The sequence below is a fragment of the Schistocerca cancellata genome, chromosome 4, assembly GCF_023864275.1.
Source record: "Schistocerca cancellata isolate TAMUIC-IGC-003103 chromosome 4, iqSchCanc2.1, whole genome shotgun sequence".
Lineage (NCBI taxonomy): Eukaryota > Metazoa > Arthropoda > Insecta > Orthoptera > Acrididae > Schistocerca > Schistocerca cancellata.
Genome location: NC_064629.1, coordinates 556,809,067 through 556,834,050, shown reverse-complemented (window position 1 = coordinate 556,834,050; position 24,984 = coordinate 556,809,067). Strand labels below are relative to the sequence as shown.

Sequence of the window (24,984 nt, the reverse complement as noted above, 5' to 3'; positions counted from 1 at the left end):
TTGTTCTGCAAGACAATTAATGCTTGACTGTCAGAAAGGCAGAAAAAGTAACATCTGAAACTAATAACATATTTTAGCCCTGCGTAATTATGTGAATGTATTTTAATTCACTTGATAGCTCCCAGTCACTGAAATACCTGTTTTTCATTTGACGTGAGAGCAGTAAACGAAGAGGAAATAGCAAAGTCACTAAATATAAACATGGATCACGTGGAAACTACCCCCAACTCCCCCCCCCCTCCCCCCGCTATAACTCAGACTGCTCTGCGCAACAGCCCCTGATCTACGATATTTCGAACTGGGGCAATACTAGATGGTGGCATCCATGTTCATGTTTCTTTGCTGCAGTATTATTCTGCAGTAGCAGGATGCAGAAATAGACATTGTTAGAGTATCAGCTCTTACCAGTCAAAATTACAAAAAATTAACTGAAAACTAAAACAATTAAAAATTCCCAAAATTCTAAAAAAATCCCAGGTTTTTCCCGGATCTCCCGGTTGTCCCGGGTCATATACACCCTGATTATAAACCGTTCTGATGTTTTGCCGTTCATTGCAGCACAATTCAGGCATTTTTTGTACATGTTTCTGATTCGCAGTAGCATTTCTTTCGACAATTTCACTCTATTCAGACCTTGCCATATTTCTTCGCTTCTAACAGTGTCATAAGCCTTTTAATATCTATTAATGTGACTACAATGTCTTCCCCAAATCCCAATTTCTTTTCTACAAACTGTCTGGCTGTAAATATGGCATCTATATTGATCTTCCACGCTGAAATACTTCTTGTTGTTCTCTTTTAACTGTGATTCTATCTTATTTCTGATTTTGTGTAAAATTGTCTTTTTATAAATTTTCATGCAGTGGCACAGTAGTTCTATTCCTCAGTAATTCTCAGAGTGCCTTGTTATCCTTCTTAAAGAGAGTTACAATAACTGCCTTTATCGAATCATCATGTATCTTTCCATACATCCATATTATTATTATTATTATTATTATTATTATTATTATTATTATTATTATTATTCTACACAGTCACTGAATTTCGATAGGTCCAGTGACTATAATCATTTCCACTGTGATGTCATCCATTCCAGGAGCTTTGCCATTTTTCATTTCTGATACAGCTTTCTCTAAATCCAACACCTGCAGATCATCTCTTTCTATCTCCTCTGTGATGGTAATATTTCTTTCAACTCCCTCTATCTCTCACGTTATTTGTTTCATCCTGTCCTTCATATAATTTTGGTAGTATTCTTTCCACAAATTATTTGATGACAGTCTACAGCATGAATATATTTTAGAAAATGCATGTTAACTCTTGTGTGTTGAATTTCACATATTTTTTAAAAAAGCTTAAAAATTAAGGTGTGACATAGTTCATAAAATATGGTATTCAAAATTCTTAAAACATATTTGATTTGCTATACAGGATGATTCAAAGAGAAAGAACAGATTTCAGTTGTTTACTTCAGACAAACCATGAAAGACACATTGAGCATGTCGCTGGATACAGGAGGGTTCGAAGTTTTATGTTCGCACAGACACTCAACATGAGCCATTGTTTGAGGAAGTGTGAACACATCTCAGATATGCTCGTCATTTTCATTAAACGTGCATAGCCGACAAGTGCTCTTCCCTTTGCATATACAACCAGCTTCCAAGAATTTTGTATGACAGTCTTAAATCTGCTTGTGCAGGGGCAGCTTCTTGCTCAATTGGCAGCAGAATGCATGTTGCATTTAAACAGTGGATTAACTTCGCACAAATTTCAATACACAAAATGATTTCTTGTGTGGTGTAGTTGCCATCTTCCTACAATCAAACAACAGTGCAGCCTGTCCGCAGCTTGTAGTCTAGTGGCCAGCATTGCTGCCTCTGGATCACGGGGTCCCGGGTTCGATTCCTGCCTGTGTTGGGGATTTGTTCTGCCCAGTGACTGGGTATTTGTGCTGACCTCATCATTTCATCATCATTCATGAAAGTGGCGAGATGGGAGTGAGTAAAGATTGGGCATTGATAACTGTGCATTTGAGCGCCCCACAAACCAATCATCATCATCATCATCATCATCATCATCATCATCATCATCGACAGTGCAGCTTCAACAAAATTTTGGACCTTCCTCTAGCCAGTGATAGGCACAATGTGTTTCTATCTTTTATAGTTCGTCTGTAATAAACAATTGGAATCACCTGGTATATTGGTCATTTGGTAATGTTACTACTGATTATAGGTCATTAATATGCACATGAAAAAGTGAAAAAGTAATGGGCCTAAGATGGAACATTGTGTGATACAACATGTAATTAGTTTCCAGTTGGATGATGACTGACAGCTCTGTAAAACACTCTTTCCTATTGACACCATATGTTTCCAATCAGGGAAATACACTTTAAACCATCTGCTGCAGAGGACATACACTTTAAGAGAATATTGTTGTTACAGGAAAGGACAAGACTTTGCACAAAGCAGGTCATAGGCAGTTGTGCTGTGAAGTGTTAGTGGGTGCACTTGACAGTATCTTCTTTGTCCCTACGTAAGTCAAAGGCATGAGCTAGGGGATTGCATGTTGGGATGAAGTACAGTGGGGACTGTGTGGGCCCTGCAGCCATTATGGGACCTGTGAAGGCACTACTGTAACTCTGAAAACTGGTGGTCAACAGGACTCTGGTGAAGCTACAATAGGTCCAGCTAGCCAGTAGGGGGTAACCCATTTGTTTTCAACAATCAAATGAGCCTTGGATCGAAACAAATACCGACAGTGACAAAGCCTTTGAGCAGATCCACCACATATTTCTTCCAACATGGCCCCAACAAAAGACAGATTTGTCTGAAGAAATATATAAGAATTGGTACTATTAATGTTGTATCATTTAAAACAATGATTTAAGATGCCAGGAACCACATGGATAATGACAGAAAGAAACAAACCAAGTGAGGTGAGAAACAGACAAGAAAGAAGAGTTTATCACTGAACTGGAAGATGCTGTAACATCTAATAATACTGCGCTTATAGGAGACTAATGCTAAGAGATTGGAATGATAGAAGTGGATATGAAACAGTAATGGAAAGTCACGGAGATCATCACAGAAATGAAGAACGTGAGTATTACTAGGCCACGTCTCAAAAACAAATGGATAACTGGTAATGGATGGTATAAGAAAAGAGAATTACAAGTTTACCAGATACACTTGGAATTGGGAACTGAAGTCAAAACAGACTATATAATAATAACTGAAGAAATTAGAAGATGCGTGACAGAAGTGAAGGTGGCGCCAAGTACTGTTGTTGATGGAAACCATAGGTTATTGGTAAGGACAGTGAAGAAATTCAGAAAAGGCACATAGAAGGAAAAAGACAGGCTAAAATCAAGTGCTGGAAGATGAAAGATTGAGAAACCCAAGAGATATACAGGGAGAAGATTAAGACAGTTTCCAAAAGATGAAAGGAAAGATGTAGAAGAAGAATGGAGGAGGTTAAAACAGGCTTTAGTCAAGGCAGCGGGAGAAACATGTAGGGCATCAACAAAAGTCACACATGAAGAAACTCCATGGTGGAATGAAAGAACTGCAAAAGCTGACCAGAAGAAGAATGACACATGGTGAGGATGATTCAAAAAAAGAACAGAACATAACAGAGACAAATAGAAATGACTAATCAGAGCAGCAAGAAAAATGATAGCATTGGCTAAGAAGATTTCTTGAGAAAAATTCACAAAAGAAATAGAAGAGAATTTTAAGGATGATAAGAGGACTTTATATTGCATATCAGGTAACGGAAGGGGGGGGGGGGGGGTAAAGACTTAAAAATCATCAACAAAGAAGGAAAACCTGTGTGGGATGAAGAAGTAGTTTTTGAAAGTATGGAAAGAATATATTTTGGAAAATGCATGTTAACTTTTCTGTATTAAATTTTACACATTTGTTTTCGTCAGTTTCGGTCTGCAACCATCATCCACACAAAATCAAAAAATAATACGACTTTTTCATTTTGTGTAAGATGCTACAGACAAATGCCGCTTGAAGTATCGAGACTCGTTCAACTTAGGTACTAGGAGACTAAGTTGAACAAGTCACAATACTTCACTGATCCTGTGGAAAAATCAGCTTTGAGTTCGTAACACGAAACATTTCCCATAGCTCACGGCAGTCATTTGTGGACCAGACATGAGTGGATACACTTCATAAATTGAAATATTTCATCACGAGTTCTCAAAGAAATTGCAAGACATTGCACAACTGAAGATGGATTTTGATTTATTTGTCAGAGCATTTTTGCTTATTGCTGCTAATGTACCTCATTACTTCTGACTAAGGCTGACAGATGTGCAGTGGAGCACCCAGTTCAATGGCCAGTGTGTCCAATCCAGAAATTTAGCAGACTTTTATAAAATGTTACCCCAAAAGCTACATCCTTGACTGCAGAGACAAGCCGCTGAAGTTATTTCACTTTCTGGTCCGACAATGTGTGCGAACATTTTTTCTTCTCTTTTGATACTGACAAAGTCCCACCAACGTACCAGTTTAACAGATCATAATCTGTGTAACTCCATATGTTGACTGTATCACAAACCACAGTGCCAGACTTATTGCATATTCTAAAATTGAAATGTGTGTACGTTTCTAAACATGACAACACAATGTTAAATGCCTATATGTAATGTTTACTGCAGTTCTGATCATCGTATTAGCACTAGGTAAAGTATTCATTTAATTCCGTAATGAAAGTAATTGCTTTGGCAGAAAAATAAAAAATTGAAAATAGACACACATGATAAGTTGCTGCTTATAATAGTAAGCTACAATATCCATCTCTTCAAAGTAGCTGCACAGTGTTGCAAACACTTCTTCCTATGTTTTCTGTGTGTGTAGCCTTCAGCATACACTCACTCACACACCTGCTCAGACTAGCGCAGTGGTGGACAAAACCAGAGCACTCAGCAACTCAACTGCGCTCACTGAACGTGAGTGCACTCTAGGAGTGCAAATGTTGGCCAGGCCTGGTTTGAACAATGCGGTGTGCTATGCCCTTGTCCTATGACGTTTGAATTGGCTTATTCACCTAGTTTTAGGGGTGCCCTCTGTTCACATGGATCCTGAACCAGTGTGCAAATTGGAATTTTTCACATATAACAATCACTGAAAGATAAAAATTATGCGTGACAACAAACCAAATCTCAAAGCTTTGGATGTGTAGTCTGACACTTCACTACTGAGCCACCAGCACACACTGTTGTTTTACAGAACTAATATTACTTATTATACAACACAAAACATCAATTTCAAAATTTCCTGCAAAGGTACTTTACAATAAAGTGGGTGGACCTGTCCAACAGAAAGTTCTTTAACTCAGTGTTAAACTCCACTACATTACCCATAAGACGTTTAATACGTTCAGACAGACTAATGGAGAAATGTAAACCCATGTAATTCACTCCTTTCTGGACGAATGTGAAGCCTGATAACACTTTGTAGAGATTGTTACTATTTCTTTGGTAATAGTAATATTGATAACATAAAATTATATACAACCACTGAGGTCCCAAACTTGCCACTACAGGTCACGGCTGCATATCCACATGATGACAGAGTGAGCAGGTCCACAGCACTCATTCGTGCTGAAAACACAGTAATGGAGGCTTCAAAAGAAGAACAATGGGGCATAATGCATTTTCTTACAGTGGAAAGTGAGACGAGTGTGGGAAACAGAAAATTGTCACAGAATGACAACAGTATACAGAGGGAACTCACTGTCCATCACAATTCTGACACCCAATCCGACCTCTGGGACAATAGCTGCCACCATAACTCCCCAGTCTTCAATAATGGAGGCATCCACTTGTTGGATAATGATACTGGTGATGCAGTGTGGCATTCCAGATCCTTTCTCAAATCACTTTTATCACGCCCTGACCCTTGCAATGGACTTGCAGTACTTCCCATACACTTGTAACATTATTTGAGAAATTTCCATTCCCCTCACATCTTCCACTGTCAGGAAACAAACTAAACAACTTTGCACTCCTTTTCAACCCCCCATTCCTCTGTTTCCACCATGACTGAGAGAAGTGCACAGTCGACACGTGCACGTGCTCACTCTGTTGCCATGGCAGTGTGCACCTACACTCTGTGATCTAAAGTATCCAGAGATCCCAAAAACATGCATTTTTCATATTAGGTGCATTGGTCTGCCACCTATTGCCACATACTCCATATCAGAAACCTCAGTAGTCATTAGACATTGTGAGAGAGCAGAAAGGGGCGCTCTGCGGAGCTCATGGACTTCGAACATGGTCAGGTGATTGAGTGTCACTTGTTTCATACGTCTGTACGCAAGATTTCCACACTCGTAAACATCCCTAGGTCCACTGTTTCTGATGTGATAGTGAACTGGAAACGTGAAGGGACATGTACAGCACAAAAGCGTAAAAGCCAACCTCATCTGATGACTGGCAGAGACCACCAACAGTTGAAGAGGGTCGTTATGTGTAATAGGCAGACATCTACCCAGTCCATCACACAGGAATTCCAAACTGCATCAGGATCCACTGAAAGTACTATGACAGTTAGGCGGGGGTGAGAAAATTTTGATTTCATGGTCAAGTGGCTGCTCATAGCCACACATTGTGCCGGTAAACGCCAAATGACACCACGCTTGGTGTAAGGTGTGTAAACATTGGATGATTGAACAGTGGGAAAACGTTGTGTGGAGTGACGAATCACAGTAGACAATGTGGTGATCCGATGGCAGGATGTGGGGGGTATGGCGAATGCCCGGTGAATGTCATTTGCCAGCATGTGTAGTGTCATTTGCCAGCATGTGTAGTGCCAACAGACATTGATATCACTCCTCAGTGCAGCGCTCCATTAAGAACTGGCTGCCATTCACCAAAAAAACCTTCCGGCAACTGATTGAACGTAAGCGTGCAAGAGTGTAATTCGTCGTCAAGGCTAAGGGTGGACCAACACCACATTGAATTCCACCATTACTGACAGAGGGCACCACGAATTCGTAAGACTTTTCAGCCAGGTGTCTGGATACTTTTGATCATATAATGTATGTCCCTCAAGTGGTGAGGTTAGGCCTCAGCTCTCTTATATGGACCACATCACCTTCAGTAAGCAATGGCATTACAATCTCATCACCACCAGTTTTCAGTTTACAGCCTTTGGTTCATTTGTTTTTGAACAACCCATATATAGTGAAACAATAGTCACAATATCGAGTTTTTATGAAGATATTTCTGCAGGTTGTTCTAGAGCCAACACCAGATATAATTCTTATAATGTGCTCCTGTATTCAGAAAATATCACATTCAGTTTCTCTAAAAAATTACTCCTTAGCTCAACAGTGAATGCAGCACAATAAACTAGTCTCTCAATTTTTTTTCAATCACCTATGTCAAAAATCATACAAATTAAGCTTATCTGTTGTACCTCCTTAATTCTACTATTTTATCTTCTTCTTTTTTTTTTTTTTTTGTGAAGTGGCTTGACGATAGTCTATGTAAGTCAGTTTGGGAAGATACTGACCTGAAAATATCCACACTTAAAATAACTTAGCATTTCACAAATCTCTGCTGACCAACAGCTGTTATTTTTACTACTGATCTAATTGTTGAAGTGTTAACAATTACTTTTAAGACAGTCAATAAATCTGAAAACTTATTTCGGAGATGTGGGATGTACTTGATTTTATCAAACTTATTTTGGAAAATTTCTCTTAGAAACTGCAGGCCAACCACATGCTGTCCATATTGGACTAGGATTTGGAAACACATTGAAACAATTATTTGTGCCAGTCACTTATTTTCTTCCACAGCATGTCTGTTGTTTTTGCTGGAAGATCTTGGAAGTAGTATTTTATTAAACTTCCTGGCAGATTAAAACTGTGTACATGGCCAAGACTCAAACTCGGGACCTCTGGTCTTTCGCAGGCAAGTGCTCTACCAACTGAGCTGCCAAATCACGACTTACGACCTGTCCTCACAGCTTTGCTCCCACCAGTACATCATCTACCTTGCCCATTAAACGCAAAGGTCCCGAGTTAGAGTCTCAGTCCAGAACACACTTTTAATCTGCCACAAAGTTTCATGTCAGTGCACACTTCACTGCGGAGTGAAAATTTCATTCTACACTAAAGAGTCAAACAAACTGGTACACCTGACTAATATCTCATAGGGACACCACAATCATGCAGAAGTGACACAACACGATGAGGCATGGACTCTACCAATGTCTAAACTAGTGCTGGAGGGAACTGACACCACAAATCGTGTAGGACTGTCCATAAATCTGCAAGAGTATGCGGGGGTGGATATCTCTCTTGAACAGCACATTGCAAACACTCAGAAGAGTGTTCCTGGAAACACTTTGTAGCAATTCTGGATGTGTGGGGTGTCACATTGTCCTGCTGGAATTGCCCAAGTCCGTCAGAATGGACATGAATGGATGCCGGTGATCGACAGGAGGCTTATGTACGTGTCACTTGTCAGTCATATCTAGACATATCAGGGGATCCCGTATCACTCCAATCACACACTGTTGTAACCGCAGGAACAAGCCAAGTCTAATTACAGTCATTTTCAAGCAGTAAGCCGAGAATAGTACGTAGGAAGGAGTTAAAATTGTAGTGCTGGACGCCTGGCATGGCCGAAGGGTCAGCCGAGGTGGAAGTCAAACTGTTGGGTAGCAGCGCTTGATAAGAAAGCAAACAGCCAACAGATACAAACGAAGCTCTGTCTACGGACTCATGATAAGCAATCAATTAAGAGCATCAACAGAAAGCATTCCTGGCTAGAGAGAGAGAGGTCTGGGAGTGGAGAGAGAAAGAAAGAGGGCCCTTGGTGGGGACAACACTACGTCATGAGGAGCCAATGAAGGGTTCAGGACACAGTGCATGACCATATAGGGAGAGGCGCCTCTATCCCTCCACCCAGCCTCTGAAGAACAATAACAACAATAATACTTTAACGATACCAAATAAGGACAAGTTGCCTTCGACGCTACGTCATGCCAAGCGCTGACGGGGTCGAATGGGGAACGGTAACAAAACTCGAGAGCTCGCCGTTCTGCCTTCTTCTTGTCAAGTAGTTCTTGGTCTCTCGATGTCAGGCTCTAGGTAGCGAAGGTAGTCAGCGTAATAGCAGCAGCCGACTTGGGCTGAGGAACGGGCTGTAGGCAGGCAGCCGCGGGACTCTGACGTAGGGCGCTAGGAGATATTGCAGAGTGTCTAGTAGGCAGTCGGAACGGTGGAATCAGTCACCATCTCTGTATTAGACTTGGCCTTCCTGGGAATGCAATCACCACGCAGTTAGGGTGAGCTGTAATTATTCGGAATAAACTGCAATTTATTAAAGTTAGCAAGACTTTAATTCTACCCGCTTCCTAGCCTTGTACCTTCACACCGGGGATTTCCACAACTTAGCCAGATCAAAAAGTCTCCCTCTCACTAAGGTGAACCAGCTAAATCCCTTTCACGAACCGTGTCGCTCAATCCCTCGCAATACCCATGCTTGGGACGCGACGTAAATAAAACATTTGGTACCAGGTGTGGGGGTACCACAAAGGCGCATAGGCAAATAGGAAGTAGGAGCCAGTAGTAGATTTTGCTACAGCGACTGTGGCAATTGGCAGGAAGTTGTGGCGACTCGCAACTCACAGCATTAGTAGGCCCACTACGGCAGAGTCCAGAAAGGTAGTCCTCGCGGGTGCAGGGCAATGCAGGGCAGCGGCAGCGCGACCCGGAGCGACGAGGCACAGAGGTGCCTAAGTAGCCAGCGTTCGAGACCGAGCGTCCAGGCCGAGAAGCAGCAGCAACTGTAGCAGCGGCAGCCAAGGAGAGCGACGGGGTCAGCACAGCCCAGCAGAGCGGCGGCCGATGCATCACAGCAGCGCAGAACAGCGCGGGCACAGAGACAGCGCGGGACAACGCGGATCAACAGAACAGACGGTGCACCACAGGAGAAGCGGTATGGCTCTTAAGTGGCAAGTTGTGCAACTCATCATAGTGGTAACAACATACAGCTTCGCTGCTCAGGGTATGAAACAAACGATTTCAAAGTGACCCCAATTCCAAGCTCATCAGGACTATAATACGATAACATAGGACAAGTAGAAATATACAGTAGCACATGGAGAATAGTCATATATGTAAATCTACATGTAATAACAGAAAGATTTCAGAAACCAGAGAGGTACGGTAAGGCAGTGGTACAGAGGTGCCGAGAAACATTGAAACAGCTAAACGTAGGATTAATAGAATGTAGAGTACTAGATCAGCAAGTTACACATCACGTGGTAAAGATCATAGGTCTGCAGCAACTATTACAACTCACAAAACACGAAACCAGAAGAAAGAGAGGAGTATTCAACTTTGTCGGACAGGTAAGTAAGATACTGTTCGGAATGTTGGATCAAGCGGACGCAGCATGCTATAAAGAAAGGATAGACGCTATGGAGAGGAACTCTGAAGGGTTGCTGAGGTTAACTAAGGAACAGGTGGCAGTGGTAAGGGCCACATTGGCAGAAGTAAACAGAACAGTATATACTCTAGATTCAAATGAACACATTCTAAGGACAGGCATGCAAAGATTAGAAAGGTTCGTGAAGGAAACAGATATGGGTTTTAAACGAGTAGCATCTTTTGCCATGGTAACGGAACAAGTATTACAACTAGCAGCAGTGTTTGGCCAAATCGAAAAGAAATACGAGCAGATGATAAATGCCATTGTAAACACTCAAAATGGAATACTGCAGCCTCACATCATTAACCCAGTCCAAATTGTGAAATATCTAAGTTTAATATGGGACGAACTAAAAGACGTGAAGTTTCCTGTTCCTCTCGCGGATTCTTCAGGCTACCTCTTGTTAAGAATAATTGATTTAGATGTTTTCATCTCCGGTAGCATACTAGGGTACATAATTAACATTCCTTTAATAGATAATAACAATTTTAATCTGTACAGAGTTCTCCCACTACCAAAAGACATCCCAGATATGAAGGGAAGATACATATACATACAGCCAGAGAAAGAATTTCTACTGATAGATGAATCCAAAAGGCAATACGCGAAACTTTCTGCGGATGAGCTAAAATGTAAAGAACTGAGTAAGAATAGGCGACTGTGGAGACAGTCATTCGCATTGCTATCGACATTCGACCATGAGGAGTGCGAAGCCAAATTGTTACAACCGGTAAGAGAAATTCCGGAAGATTGTGTGCGAAAAATAGTCGCACTGAACCAGACCCTTTGGACCTATCTAAACAGTAATGAATGGCTATATGTAGCTCCTAATGAAGAAGGACTAACAGTTTTATGTGGAAAGGAACCCCCAAAGGACTTATTAATGAAAGGGGTAGGAAAAATAAGTTTTTACAGTAAATGTAAGGGGTATGGAACGAGAGTGTTCATACAAACAGATAGAGTAATTCATAGCAAATAATGAAAAAAGATGTAATACCTCAGATTAATTTAGAATTTGACTGTTGTGTTGTAAACAAAGAAAAGAAAAATGTCTCAATGCTAACATTAGAATTACCATTGGATCAGGTAGTAACACAATTAGACGATTTGAAAGTCGCTGGGAAAAGACTGGATGATGTCCAGCGAAAGGCAGAAAGGCAGGAGGAAGAACTCAAATATTCCAGATATTTTACACATTACTCAGTAACTACATATGTAGCTATATCAATAGTCATTTTTATTATAATAACATGTTGCTGTAAAAACTAGATGTTGTAAAGAATGCTTCAAAAGCGTATGGAAATACTATGACGATAGTGACTGTTGTGGTAAAGTATGTATAAGAAACACCATTGTAAATCAGTACCCAGAGACTAGCTCAAGTAGAAGACAAACTAATAAAGAAACTGAAGATGTGGTAATATATGAAAGATGTGGGCAAAACCAAGAAGAGTCAGTTCTGTTCAGAAACAGGCGTTAAGTAAAATCAAAAGATAAAATATATTAAAACTGTCTTATAAAAAGGTGAAATCAACGTTTAGTGTTTTGTCCATGTTTTATGAAACTGTACCTACTATGTAATTGTAGTTACCAATGTTGAATAAAAATGGTATTTTGTATAAATGCTTTAAATAAAAATGTACCTTGGCAAATGTATGTTTGATAAATAGTAGTTTGTATCAATGCTTTGTAAAAAAATGTACCTTGATAAATCTATGTTTGATAAACGTTATCTATGTATAAAGTAATTGTGCCTAACAAAGAACTTAATGGAATTAAGTGTACCGAATGTATATGAAAGAAAATAAAATGTCAAGTGTTGATTTAACAAAGAAAATGCAAGCAAGTAACCCAAATAAAATGAGAGTGTCACAATTGACGCCACTCTGAGGAGTAACGCCAATTTCCCTGTCGGGGGAGGTGTTGTAACCGCAGAAACAAGCCAAGTCTAATTAAAGTCGTTTTAAGGCAGTACGCCGAGAACAGTATGTAGGAAGGAGTTAAAATTGTAGCGCTGGATGCCTGGCATGGCCGAAGGGTCAGCCAAGGCGGAAGTCAAACTGTTGGGCAGCGGCGCTTGATAAGAAAGCAAACAGCCAACAGATACAAACGAAGCTCTGTCTAGGGACTCATGATAAGCAATCAATTAAGAGTATCAACAGAAAGCAATCCTGGCTAGAGAGAGAGAGAGGTCTGGGAGTGGAGAGAGAAAGTGCATGACCATATAGGGAGAGGCGCATCTATCCCTCCACCCAGCCTCTGAAGAACAATAACAACAATAATACTTTAACGATACCAAATAAGGACAAGTTGCCTTCGACGCTACGTCATGCCAAGCGCTGACGGGGTCGAAGGGGGAACGGTAACAAAACTCGAGAGCACGCCGTTCTGCCTTCTTCTTGTCAAGTAGTTCTTGGTCTCTCGATGTCAGGCTATAGGTAGCGACGGTAGTCAGCGTAATAGCAGCAGCCGACTTGGGCTGAGGAACGGGCTGTAGGCAGGCAGCCGGAGATAGCCGCCGAAGAGCGTTAGGGCGTAGCCGCGGGACTCTGACGTAGGGCGCTAGGAGATATTGCAGAGTGTCTAGCAGGCAGTCGGAACGGTGGAATCAGTCACCATCTCTGTATTAGACTTGGCCTTCCTGGGAATGCAATCACCACGCAGTTAGGGTGAGCTGTAATTATTCGGAATAAACTGCAATTTGTTAAAGTTAGCAAGACTTTAATTCTACCCGCTTCCTAGCCTTGTACCTTCACACTGGGGATTTCCACATCTTAGCCAGATCAGAAAGTCTCCCTCTCACTAAGGTCAACCGGCTAAATCCCTTTCACAAACCGTGTCACTCAATCCCTCGCAATACCCACACTTGGGATGTGACAACATGCCCCACACCATTACAGAGCCTCCACCAACTTCAACAGTCCCCTGCTGACATGCAGGGTCCATGGATTCATGAGATTGTCTCCATGCCTGTACATGTCCGTCTGCTCGATACAATTTCAAATGAGACTCATCCGACCAGGCAACATGTTTCCAGTCATCAAAAGACCAATGTCAGGGTTGAAGGGCCCAGGTGAGGCGTAAAGCTTCGTGTTGTCGAGTCAGCATTGGTACACGAGTGGGCTTTCGGCTCTGAAAGCTAATATCGATGATGTTTTGTTGAACGGTTTGCACGCTGTCACTTGTTGATGGCCCAGCATTGAAATCTGCAGCAATTTGTGGAAGGGTTGCTCTTCTGTCGCATTGAGTGATTCTCTTCAGTCATCGTTGGAATCTTTTTCTAGCTGCATCCATGTCAGAGATTTGACATTTTACCAGATTCCTGATACTCACAGTACACTCGTGAAATGGTCATATGGGAAAATCCCCACTTCATCGCTACCTCTGAGATGCTGCATCCCATCGCTTGTGCATCAACTATAGCACCATGTTGAAACTAACTTAAATCTTGATAACCTGCCATTGCAGCAGCAGCAACTGATCTGACAACTGCGCCAGACACTTGTTGTCTTATATAGGGATTACCAAGAACAGCGCTGTATTCTGTCCATTTACATATCTCTGTATTTGAATATGCGTGCCCATACCAGTTTCTTTGGCACTTCAGTGCAGCTTTGTTATCATTTATATCATTAGACTTCAGTGTCATATTGTGATAAATGCTCAGACCAAAAGAATCTGCAGAGAAAAGTTATTTAATGAATCTGTAGTTTTGGAGCTATCAGTTGGTTCTGATCCAGATGATGTTTATTATTTCACAGGTTAATTGTGTAGGACAATGTTTTTTCCATGCAGCCTCTGACTATGATACTGGATAAATTATAATGACACTATTATGACAAGAACAATTGCTACTCACCATATAGCACAGATGCTGAGTCGCAGGCAGGCACAACAAAAAGACTGTCAAACAAAGCTTTCGGCCAAACAGGCCTTCATCAGATTTGGACAATGTATACACACACACACACACACACACACACACAGTCTCTGGCTGTCAATGCCAGACTTGCCCTTGGCAACCAGAGACTGTGTGTGTGTGTGTGTGTGTGTGTGTGTGTGTGTGTGTGTGTGTGTGTGTGTGCGCGCGCACTTTATGAGCCCTAATTTCTCATATCATTTTCATGGTCCTTACAAAAAACAAATGTTGGTGGCAGTACAATCATTCTAAAATCAGCTTCAAATTCTGGATCTCTAAATTTACTCAATAGTGTTCCTCGAAAAGAATGTCACCTTCCCTCCAGGGATTCCCATTTCAGTTCCCAAATCATCTCCGCAATACTTCTTGAATTCCTCAATTCATTTTTCATTTATTACCATTGTAGGTTTCCATTCAATGTCAAGCACCATGATATTTAACATCAACATTTGAACATTATGATCCGAGAGACCACTCATTATAGGACATACACTGTGACTCTGCAGTTTCCATACATCTTTAGCTTCTGACTAGTGCTTAATGGTCCATTCTCCATCTACCAGCAACTTTAAGATACTAGTCAGTTTTCCAAAGATGTTTAAAACAGTGTCAGACCACTCTACGATTTTCTGTTAACTTGATTCCTAAAATCTATAGTTTGTGTGTTAAATGTGTCATTAACTTGGCAGTATTTTCCTTGAAAACTCTAGCGTTGCTTTATAAAGGAGTTTCAGATCATGTCAACTCTCTCTGACCCTAATCAGACTGGAAGTTTGTCTAGCATTATTAGTGGTAATCTTTTAAAGACATCTGAATTTTTGTGGCAGAGCAGTAACAATCATAAAACCTCAACAAATGGCGAAAGTGTTAAGCATAATGAAAATCTAAGTTACTATAATGGACGTAATACTTAATATTTTTTGCAGACTTGCAAAATCTGTCATTAGTTACTCTGGTGAGCAAGAAACATAAAAAAATATTAGGAGAATGAGTAACAAATAATCTCTGCTTCGTTGTTCAAGACATTGCCAGATAACAGAAGCTACCATCAGCATGGGATACGACTTCCAAGTCAGCCGTGCTTGATGTGGTCTGTTTGTGTTGCAGCACAGCAATTCATTTTAGGGAAATTTTAATAATATAAAAAGGTACACTCATCTTAAAGCAGTGTTTTGTCAATGTTTGTGATATTTAGAATTCAGGTTAATAATTGTGTATTATTTGTATCATAACAGTAAGTATTTTCTTTGATAACCCACTGCAGCTCAAGAATGAGTATCCCCATCACAATAAATTACATGTGGCTACTGACAGAAGTGGTGTCTTACAACCAGTCTGACCCACTGCATATTATGACACCACATGGTAGGCAGTATCCCCTAATCCCTCTACATTTAACTACTTAAGTTTTTTTTCCATTACCATGGAGCACAACAAACCACCATTTCAATTGTTCCTTCTTTGATGTACAGTTAATTAAATAAGAGATTTCTTTTAAGTAACATGTTCACTAACAAACATTACAGAACCACTACAATTATGCTGCTGTCTGCAACAACTATTGTCCTACATTTAGAAAAAAAATCAAAGGACAAGAGAAGAGCCAATAATACCATAATATATTATACAAGCATGACAGATTTAGTTACAAATTTTTGTAAAATTGATGCCAACAGCTGGTCAATTAACACACAACTGAAGTAGAGACTTATTTTTGTCTCATTCATTATTAGAGAAAACTCAATTTTAAACTATCATAATTTTTTACTTTTATTGTCAGGAAATGTGAAAGTATGGAAGACATTATACATACCGCATATGATGCAATTAAGAAGGCAGCATTGACACGCTTTTGGACATCCATTGTTGTGTAATGAACAATCTTCTTCTTTGCCAGAGAAAATGACTGAGGGGAAAAAAAATTAAAATTATCAACTGTATTAAGAGTTTTATGAGCTTCCATTAGTATCAGTGTTTCAGTGACACAGGTAAAGGATCAACACATTTTTTTATACAACCAAACATAGTACATGTTACTATCAAAACATGATTCAGTTTTCACAAGCTATTGTTGGAATACAAAAAACAGTTTTCCTCCGGAAACATGTTTTACAATGAAAATTTATCTTGAAAATAATTATGATAATGGACACATCCCTCTATATGCCAAATTACAGGAAGCTTGAGGCTTACATACATTTTCTAAAACATTTATAGTGGTATTTAGATCTGTACAATCAATAAGATAAACTTAACATGAAAACACAATTCATCACAGGTAGACATAACAGCCGAGTGGCCCTTTTGTATATTATATAACACTGATACAAGGAGAGTCCCAAAAACAGTTCCCTGGGTGTACCAATGTGTTATAAAAAATTCATATATTTTTTATACTATGGCAAGTGGTCTCTTTCAGGACAACATTGTGACTGAAGACTTCCCACTACTACATTTATTTAACACTCTCAGTACCGACCCAACACTTGTGCATGTCAGCAGAATCCGGGCAGTGTTAGCTGTGTTCAAAAATTTATATCTTGGAAAATATCAAACCTACAAATACAAAATTAACACTCTTTTCAGCTCAGTTGGTCTTCTTTAATAGGCAATGATGAACGAAATCCTGCATGGTGTAAAATTGGCACATTATATTATTATGCATGACACTGTTTTCGTAAAATTAAAAAAGTCATCATTCATGTAGGTAGAGTCAATGAGTTCATGAATAATAATGTTCAGTGTTGACTATTGTATTTAAATACAATAGCACTTTCTACATAGATCTATACTGCATTTTCGTATGAAATATTTGAAAACAGCTTTCTATACAGAACGCCACACAGCACTGTTTGCATGGATAACATGTCTCCTTGCAAGATGCTTTCCTGCTTCCTTTCTTTGATTCTGAAGAACAAACATAACGTGTGGGAGGAATATTTTTTGCTTGTGGGTGGTAAATGTGGAAGGAAAAGTCTGTGTCAGTCAGCCTACAAATCTGTTTTGTTTATTTGGAGCAGATGGCACGACTGGTAATGAAATCTGTTATTGCCATTAACTTGGTCTCAAATGAAGTGTGTAACCAAAATGCATTCAGTACTCCCAGAGAAGCGGAGGGGGAGGGGGGGGGGGGGGGGGAGAGTTTCTGCCACCATTTTACAGTTCTCTGCCTGAACTCATCGTACTGCGGTCGCATTCAACCTGTGTAGTCCGAATTATCTTCGCTACCTACAGCATTGAAACGTTTCCAAAATTCAGCAAATCTGCAATTTCTTCATCAGATAAATCACGGCATGCCACTTCTCTTTCACGGAATAGCAATAATGTGCTCAAAACACAGGCAACAACAATGACTCGTAACCAATGAAATACTACGAAAACAAGACACAAATTCACGCAATCTATGAGCGCAGCTAATAAAAAAACTGTATAAACATTGTGTATCGATAGTCAGAGGTGGGGGAAAAAAAACCCTAAGAACAGGAATAAGGTATGTCCATAGCCTCAGCACAAAATATGCAGAAGTCTAGGACTAGCAAATCTCTCGAATAAATGGTATGACCACACACCAGACTCAGACACGACAGCTGCATGTAACACTGTCCGGTATGACCAATACATACCAACTAACTAGTTGTAACAGTTAATGTAAGAGAGAAGGGATTGCACATGTTGTTCCAATGGTAAAGCAGACAAGAGTGTATGAAAGTCTCAGTACTAGTCTGTGTTTAGCTAGGGTAAGTGTGCATAAATGCAGATAAAAGATTATGACTCTTATTCAAAGTATCAGTCTCATGTGATGGCAACATTAATGACAAGGTTGCTCAGAAAAAATTGAAATAGAAGAATCTGAGCATCAAGGTTGGCAATGTAAAAACTGATGTCATGTCAGTTATCATTGGTGCCCTAGGATCAACACCATCTAACCTTAAACACATTCTATCAAGAATCCCAGGGCATAGTTAACAAAGCGGAAAAAAAAGAGATAGTACTTTTTGTGTCCAACCGAATTTTAAGTAAAGAACTGTACAGTCACTCAAGTGACCAGGTCAACTCCTGAGCAAGCTGGAAGTAACCTGGAATGGATTTGACTGTGTCCAACAATGTAATCTCCATTGTGAATAATAATAATAATAATAATAATAATAATAATAACAGTAGTCGTAAATGTTAATACAAACAAGAGTATAGGTATAAAAGTAAGACATTATGACATGGTCAGTTGTATGAAACAGAAATGAAGTTAGACTCTCCTAGTTAGGGACTTTGAGGTACAAGAAGGACCTATACTGAAAGGAGGGCTATCACTTACAATAGCATACAGTGGGCACGCAAAAGCAGGGGCAGACATTATTGTTGTTTTAGGAGGCAAGTCATTTACTGCCTCATAAAGCGAAAAATGTCACTTAGTTCTCTGGTATTGTGAATGAAATCATGCCAAAGTTGGGTCCTCATTATGGAACAGAAAGAAAGGAAATTATGGAGTACATCCAGTTGGCGATGAGGCCTGTAGGGGTGATACACATCATCAGATTGGGAAGGATATCAGTTCTGCCCTTTCAAATGATCCATCCCGGCATTTAAGGAAATTATTCTACACCTAGAACTGGATGGCCGAACAGGCATTAGAACTACTGTTCTCCTGAATAATAGACCAGTGTCATATCACTGTACTACCTCTCTAAAGTTATGAAAAATAATTATCAAATGTGGTTGTGTGATGGAGTAAGACAGAAAGGCGTTTGCTCCAATGGTAACACTTGTTTCTGCTGTGTTGTTCAGACTAAAGTGTTAATGTAAGAGAGAAGGGATTGCACATGTTACGATGGTAAAGCAGACAAGAGTGTATGAAAGTCTCAGTACTAGTCTGTGTTTAGCTAGGGTAAGTGTGCATAAATGATTAACATCATGGATATATAGAACACGAGCACTCAGTGTCAGCACCAAGCAGTGTGAGCTTTGCAGCACTCACATTGACTGTACTTCACACTGCACACTGCACACTCCATATTCTCCATCACTTGCCACAAGACCAATGGACAGCATTACATATGAAGACAAATGTCACCATAAATGGCCTCACACACAACAGAGCATATTGTATCCTTCTGTACCCCTTTATGAGTTGACGAATGCAGAGATCTGGCAGAAGTCAGAGAGAAGACACGTCAAGCCTCGGAGGACTGCCATTGATGGCAGCACCGCAAACATTTAAATATCTACCTCATCTGCCACCTACAAATGCAAACACAACAGATATCTCTGGTGATGAGGATTGGATTGAGACATCATTGGGGTTGAGAGATACCTGGAGGCAACTAAATTACTACAAGCTGGCTTAACAGAACACAAGGCCTGCACTAATACAGATTTTTTTGTCAGAAATTACTCACAGAAACTGTCAATTTTCTTCTCTTTCAGGAGGAGGAAAAAGGTTTTGCTTATCCTTTTCCTTTCAGAATGGAGCATCATATTTGAAAGAGTAAACATTTGTTACAAGAACAACAAAATCAGCATGCAGCTCAGAAAACAACAAATGAAGCTCAGAATTACAAAGATTCAGTGCTGCCTCCACTATTTCATCCATTCAATGCCAAAGTGGGAAAATGGTCCAAATATTAGAAGCAGCTTGAGCAGCAATTCTCAGTAAATAACATTCACGCCAAATCTCGCTGTTCATTTTTCTTATTTGGGCCAGTGTAGGAATCTTTAGACTATGCAGAAAATTGTTTCCTCAAGTAGTAGCCCACTCAGACACTCTAGTGAGAAAATTAAATGAATCTTGTGAATTTCAGATACATGTGGATGCTGCTCACTACAAATTTTTCAGAAAGGGTGAACAATCTAACCAGTCCTACAGAGAATGGATAGCAGAACTTACTGGCATGACAAGAAATTGCAAATTTAACTGTATTTGTGGAGGTTTTTGACATGGCTGTCAATCAGCGACTGTTGTATAATACAAAATTTGAAAAACACAACCTCTGTCGCGAACACAATTAATTTGTGACCTAGGTTTCGGTGTCACAAGGGACACCTTCTTCGAACAAAATTAAAACTAAATGTTACAGCATAACGTACCAAAAAATACGGAAGCTGCGGTCATACCTGACAGTGTCAGATAGTCGGTATTAAAATAAAATGCAACAAAGGCGCAAGTCACTAGGGGCTGCCATGTGTCCTCTGCTACAGTCAACACAAAACTGAAACATCATGTGACTTGTGGCCCACGGCAACTTCAAGACAATACCACCATCTGGTGGTTAATTGGTAAAACAAGCTATTTTGTAAACATCTCTCATAACTGCAGAGAGGGAAATAATCAAACACCTGAACGGTGTACATGAAGTAATTACAATATTTGTGGAGCTTCATTTCTGGGTTAAATATTCATGATGATAGTGCCCAGAATATAGCACACAATAGAATTAAAGCGGAAATCTTAAATCGTCAAAATCCCTGTCTGAGCGAAGTCCTTCAAGTGACAAACTCTGGAAGTACAAGACTTCGTAGAGTTAGATCTCCATGTACCCATAGTTCCAGCTGTGAACGCCAAGCATTCTATATTGGATTGCAAGTCACAAACTGTTCAGGTTGCCCAGTGCAGCAAGTATAAGTAATTCACAGCATGACTGAGCCAGCACAACCATCCTCACAATCCAAAGTCATGTGCATAGCACCTCATCACATACAGCAGTAAACATTTAAACATAGCTTTTTCTGCCAAGTTGAATGCTAACACTGACATAAAATGAGACACACACAGCAAATGTGCTTACAAAAAAACTGTAAAGTGTATTCCGTTCCACATAGACCTCACCAGCAGAAAACGGGAATTAACACTGTTTCACAAATGGAATTCAAAGGTGCTCCTTCTAGCAGGGCTCAGTCCAAACCTAAGTGAAATCACATGAATCGCAAGCTTAAAAGGACACAGCAAAACCTCGTTGCTGAAAGGTCACATCAGCTTTCCCTAGACAGCCTCCATCAAGATTCAAAGTGTAAACATCTCAGGGCAGAATACCGCCCTTCAGATTCAAAGGAACAGCCGCAAATTGTTTTTTACTTTACAAATACTCAACCAAAATGTGAAATTTTGGCTAGATACTGTGGCTTCAGTTACTTTACTCAATCAGCAAACTTATGAACAGTTAGGATGCCAATTTCACAACTTACAATGGCAAAAGAATTTCTGTTCTCGGGACATGTACACTATAATAAAAAAACAAAAATATAGCCAATGCAGTGATATTCATTATAGTGCAATTGAGCCCCAGTCCAAATTTATTTGGAATCAACGGATTCAATTTGTTCAGTCTGCATATTCTAGATAATGTATGTGCAGTTAGTACTCAGTTTTTGCATGACAGTACACTGGCATACGCAAAGGATTTCAAAGCGTATATTATGTTTAAAAGTAATGGAAAACCTAAATTTTACAGAGTACATGCAGTACCCTGCACTATTTGAAATGAGGCACCCACTGAACTGAAATGACTGGACGAAACTGGTGCCTTGAAAGCATTTCACCAAGAAAATGGGCATCTCCTGCAGTAATCACAAGGACAGTGAACAAGAAACTAGACTCTGTGCAAATTTCAAAGCCCTGTAAATGCTTAAACAGTGATAGATTCATTCCCACTACCATGTACCAATGAATTAATGGACAGATTAGCAGGAGGAAGATTTTTCTCAAAAACAGGTTTAGCAGATGCTTACCTGCAACTTTCTCTTAAGAATAGAACAAAGAAATTTATGGTAATTAATATGAAAGAAGGCTTGTTTTAGTATCAGTGCCTTCCCTTTAGAATAGCCTCAGCTCCTACTCTGTTTCAACATTTTTAAAACAACTGACAAGGTCTCATCGTGTTATAATTATTAGGAAAATATAATAGTGTCCAGAAAAACACCAGAAGGACATCTTGGTAATTTTGAATGCCTTTTTCACAGGTGCAGGGTTGAAATGTAATCTGCCAAAATGCTCTTTCTTTAACACAGAAACTGAATATTTGGGGCATATTACTGATGCTCAGGGGTCACGCTGCACTTCTGAATATTTAGAGGCCATCTGAAGATAACCTTCTCTTAAGAACATATTCTGGAATTACAAGCAGTTATTAGGAAAATTAATTACTAGGTAAGATTTATCCTGTACGCAGCTCAAATTGTGGCATGAGTGCACTCACATTGTGGCATGAGTGCATTGCCTCAGGTCTAAAAATATTCTTCTCAAATGCAAACAATCTTTTCAGCTGTTAAAGGATGCCTTTGCTTAGTCAAAATTGTCTTATACAGTTCAATCTGAAGAAACCCGTAGTACTGGCAGTCGACACTTCCTCATATGGCATTGGAGAAGTTTCATCAAACAAAGTTGGCAACACCCTGCATCACACAAGATTATGGCAAAAATTTTGAACAAAGCTCAAGTGAATTACAGTCAGTCAGAAATGATATGGCAGTGCAGCCACGTACACTGCTGTCATGACTGCAGAATTAGCATTTAGCACCGTTGGTAAGAAGGCGAACCAAGAGCACCTGCTTCACTTGCTGACAGGCCACTGCTGGCTAAGTGGCCCAAGTGTCACGCCACCAGTGCGGCCTTGCCATGCTTACAGAATGTTCAATTTACAGACTACGACAGTTCTGTGATATTCAATAATGAATGTTGCATGTTACAGACTCAGTCTGGTCTGCAATTCTTCTGTTAATGTTTTCATGCGCTTGTGCGATTCTGGTGCACCATTGCTGTATTTTGTGTGTTGATTGTTGTCAATAAGGAACTGTAGATACCACAGTTTTTGATGATGAGGTTGTTTGTTTCTACACGTGTTCAAAAAGTACAGCAGATACAGCATTAGTTGAGTTTTTTGAACAGCAGTTAAATTTTGCTTCATCAGTTGGTTACATATTTGCAAAGTACCACAAGATGTCCGCAACTACCCAGTGTTTGCCCAACCGCACACCCTGCTTTTCCACTGTTCCAAGAAGCAATGGAAGACTGGGACTTGTACGTGCAGTGTTTGCAGCAGTTTTTTTGTAGAATTTAAAGTAGAAACTGTCTTTGCAAAAATCTTATTTACTGTCTTGAACTGAGCCCAAAGTATTTTATTTGCTTTGAAAGCTTGTTCCGTTCAAGGATCCAGCAGTACTTTCATTTTCTGAAATGTAAGAGTTGCTCAGTGCTTATTATCTTAAGCAAGCCACATTGTGGCTTCTGTATGGAGTTTCATCAAAAGAAACAGGCCAGTCCTATAAAGCATGGGTAGCCAACCTCTGAGGTTTAAGTAAGAAGTGCCAACTTATTTGTGATTACTGCAAACAGTCCTATGTCGACACTCTGAAATGCAACGACATTATACATTCTGCTCCAGACAGACAGGTACGTCATGATGCTTTGCATCTAGAAGATCCTACAGTCGCAGTGATACAGGATATCGCTCAGGCATTCGAAGTGTCACACACTGCATCTGAAGTTTGAGAAAATCTTGGACATTGTGTTGTTGTATTTGTCCCCATTTGATTCAGGTTTCCCTTGTGCCCTGATTGTTGCCATGTTCACGCCCATTGTCACTGTCCGCACCGGTACGCACACTTTGTGGCTTGCCATGAACACGGTCATGTGGTAAATGTCGTGGACATAGAGTTTACAGAGAGTCCTAGTGTTAAATCTCTGCACATCCATGAGGTCAGCATTCCCAGAACATTCTATGTTATGCAGCAACATCAATTTAGCAGAAGCGTACCTGCAGCTTTACCTGGATTTCACTTACCAATACACTATGGTCATCAACACTATCTTCAAGTTGCACCATTATACAAGCCTGCTGTTTCAGCATCAAGTGCTCCTGCCATTTTCCAGAGATTTATAGTACAGTTAACACAAAGTGCTCTGTGCTGTGCAAATTATATCAATGACATCATCATCACAGGTTCAACACAGCAGGAACATCTTGTTAACTCTCGGATTCTGTTCACTGAATTGCATCTCGGATTCTGTTCACTGAATTGCAAGAGGTAGACTTTAAGTACAATTTTCAGAAGTCAAATTTTTTCAGACGGAAATAGAATATTTCGGCCACTTTGTTGCAAAGTACAGCATCAAATCCATGTAGCACCAAGTAGCTGCCACTGACAACCTACTTAAATTGCAGAACCTGAAGGAAAGTCAATTGTTTCTTGGTAAAGTTAGTTATTATTCTAAATCTCTCCCAAACACAGCGAGTATCATTCACCCCATTACACAACTTACATGAAAAGGGTGTTACTTTCATTTGGTCAGTGGATTGTGATAGTGTGTTCACTCACATCAAGTTGCTGCTCAAGTCATCAATGTGCCTTGGTACCTTCACACCAGGTAAACAGTTTGTTTTGGCCACAGATGCCTCCCAATAAAGGGCTGGGGCTTTTTCGTGTTAGAGAAATGCTGATAGCTCTGAACAGCCTATCACATATGCCTCCAAGATGTTGACAGCTGCTCAACGCAATTATTCTCAGACAGAAAAGGAAACCTTGGCCACCACGTACACTGTCCATTAGTTTCATGTTTTCCTCTAAAGGCAACACATTCCATCTCATCATCAACCATAAGCCATTTGTG

General features: G+C 40.1%; 1 protein-coding gene across 4 annotated transcripts in view; it reads right to left on the bottom strand.

Moving 5' to 3' along the window:
• The window catches only part of LOC126183241 (dual specificity protein phosphatase CDC14AB-like), a 212,138-nt gene that overhangs the window by 127,800 nt on the left and 59,354 nt on the right, over nucleotides 1-24,984 (bottom strand). For all 4 annotated transcript variants that reach the window (XM_049925033.1, XM_049925031.1, XM_049925034.1 and 1 more), the window contains exon 4: nucleotides 16,201-16,293. In XM_049925033.1, coding sequence (XP_049780990.1) covers nucleotides 16,201-16,293 — 93 coding nt within the window. The remainder of the gene's footprint in view (nucleotides 1-16,200; nucleotides 16,294-24,984) is intronic.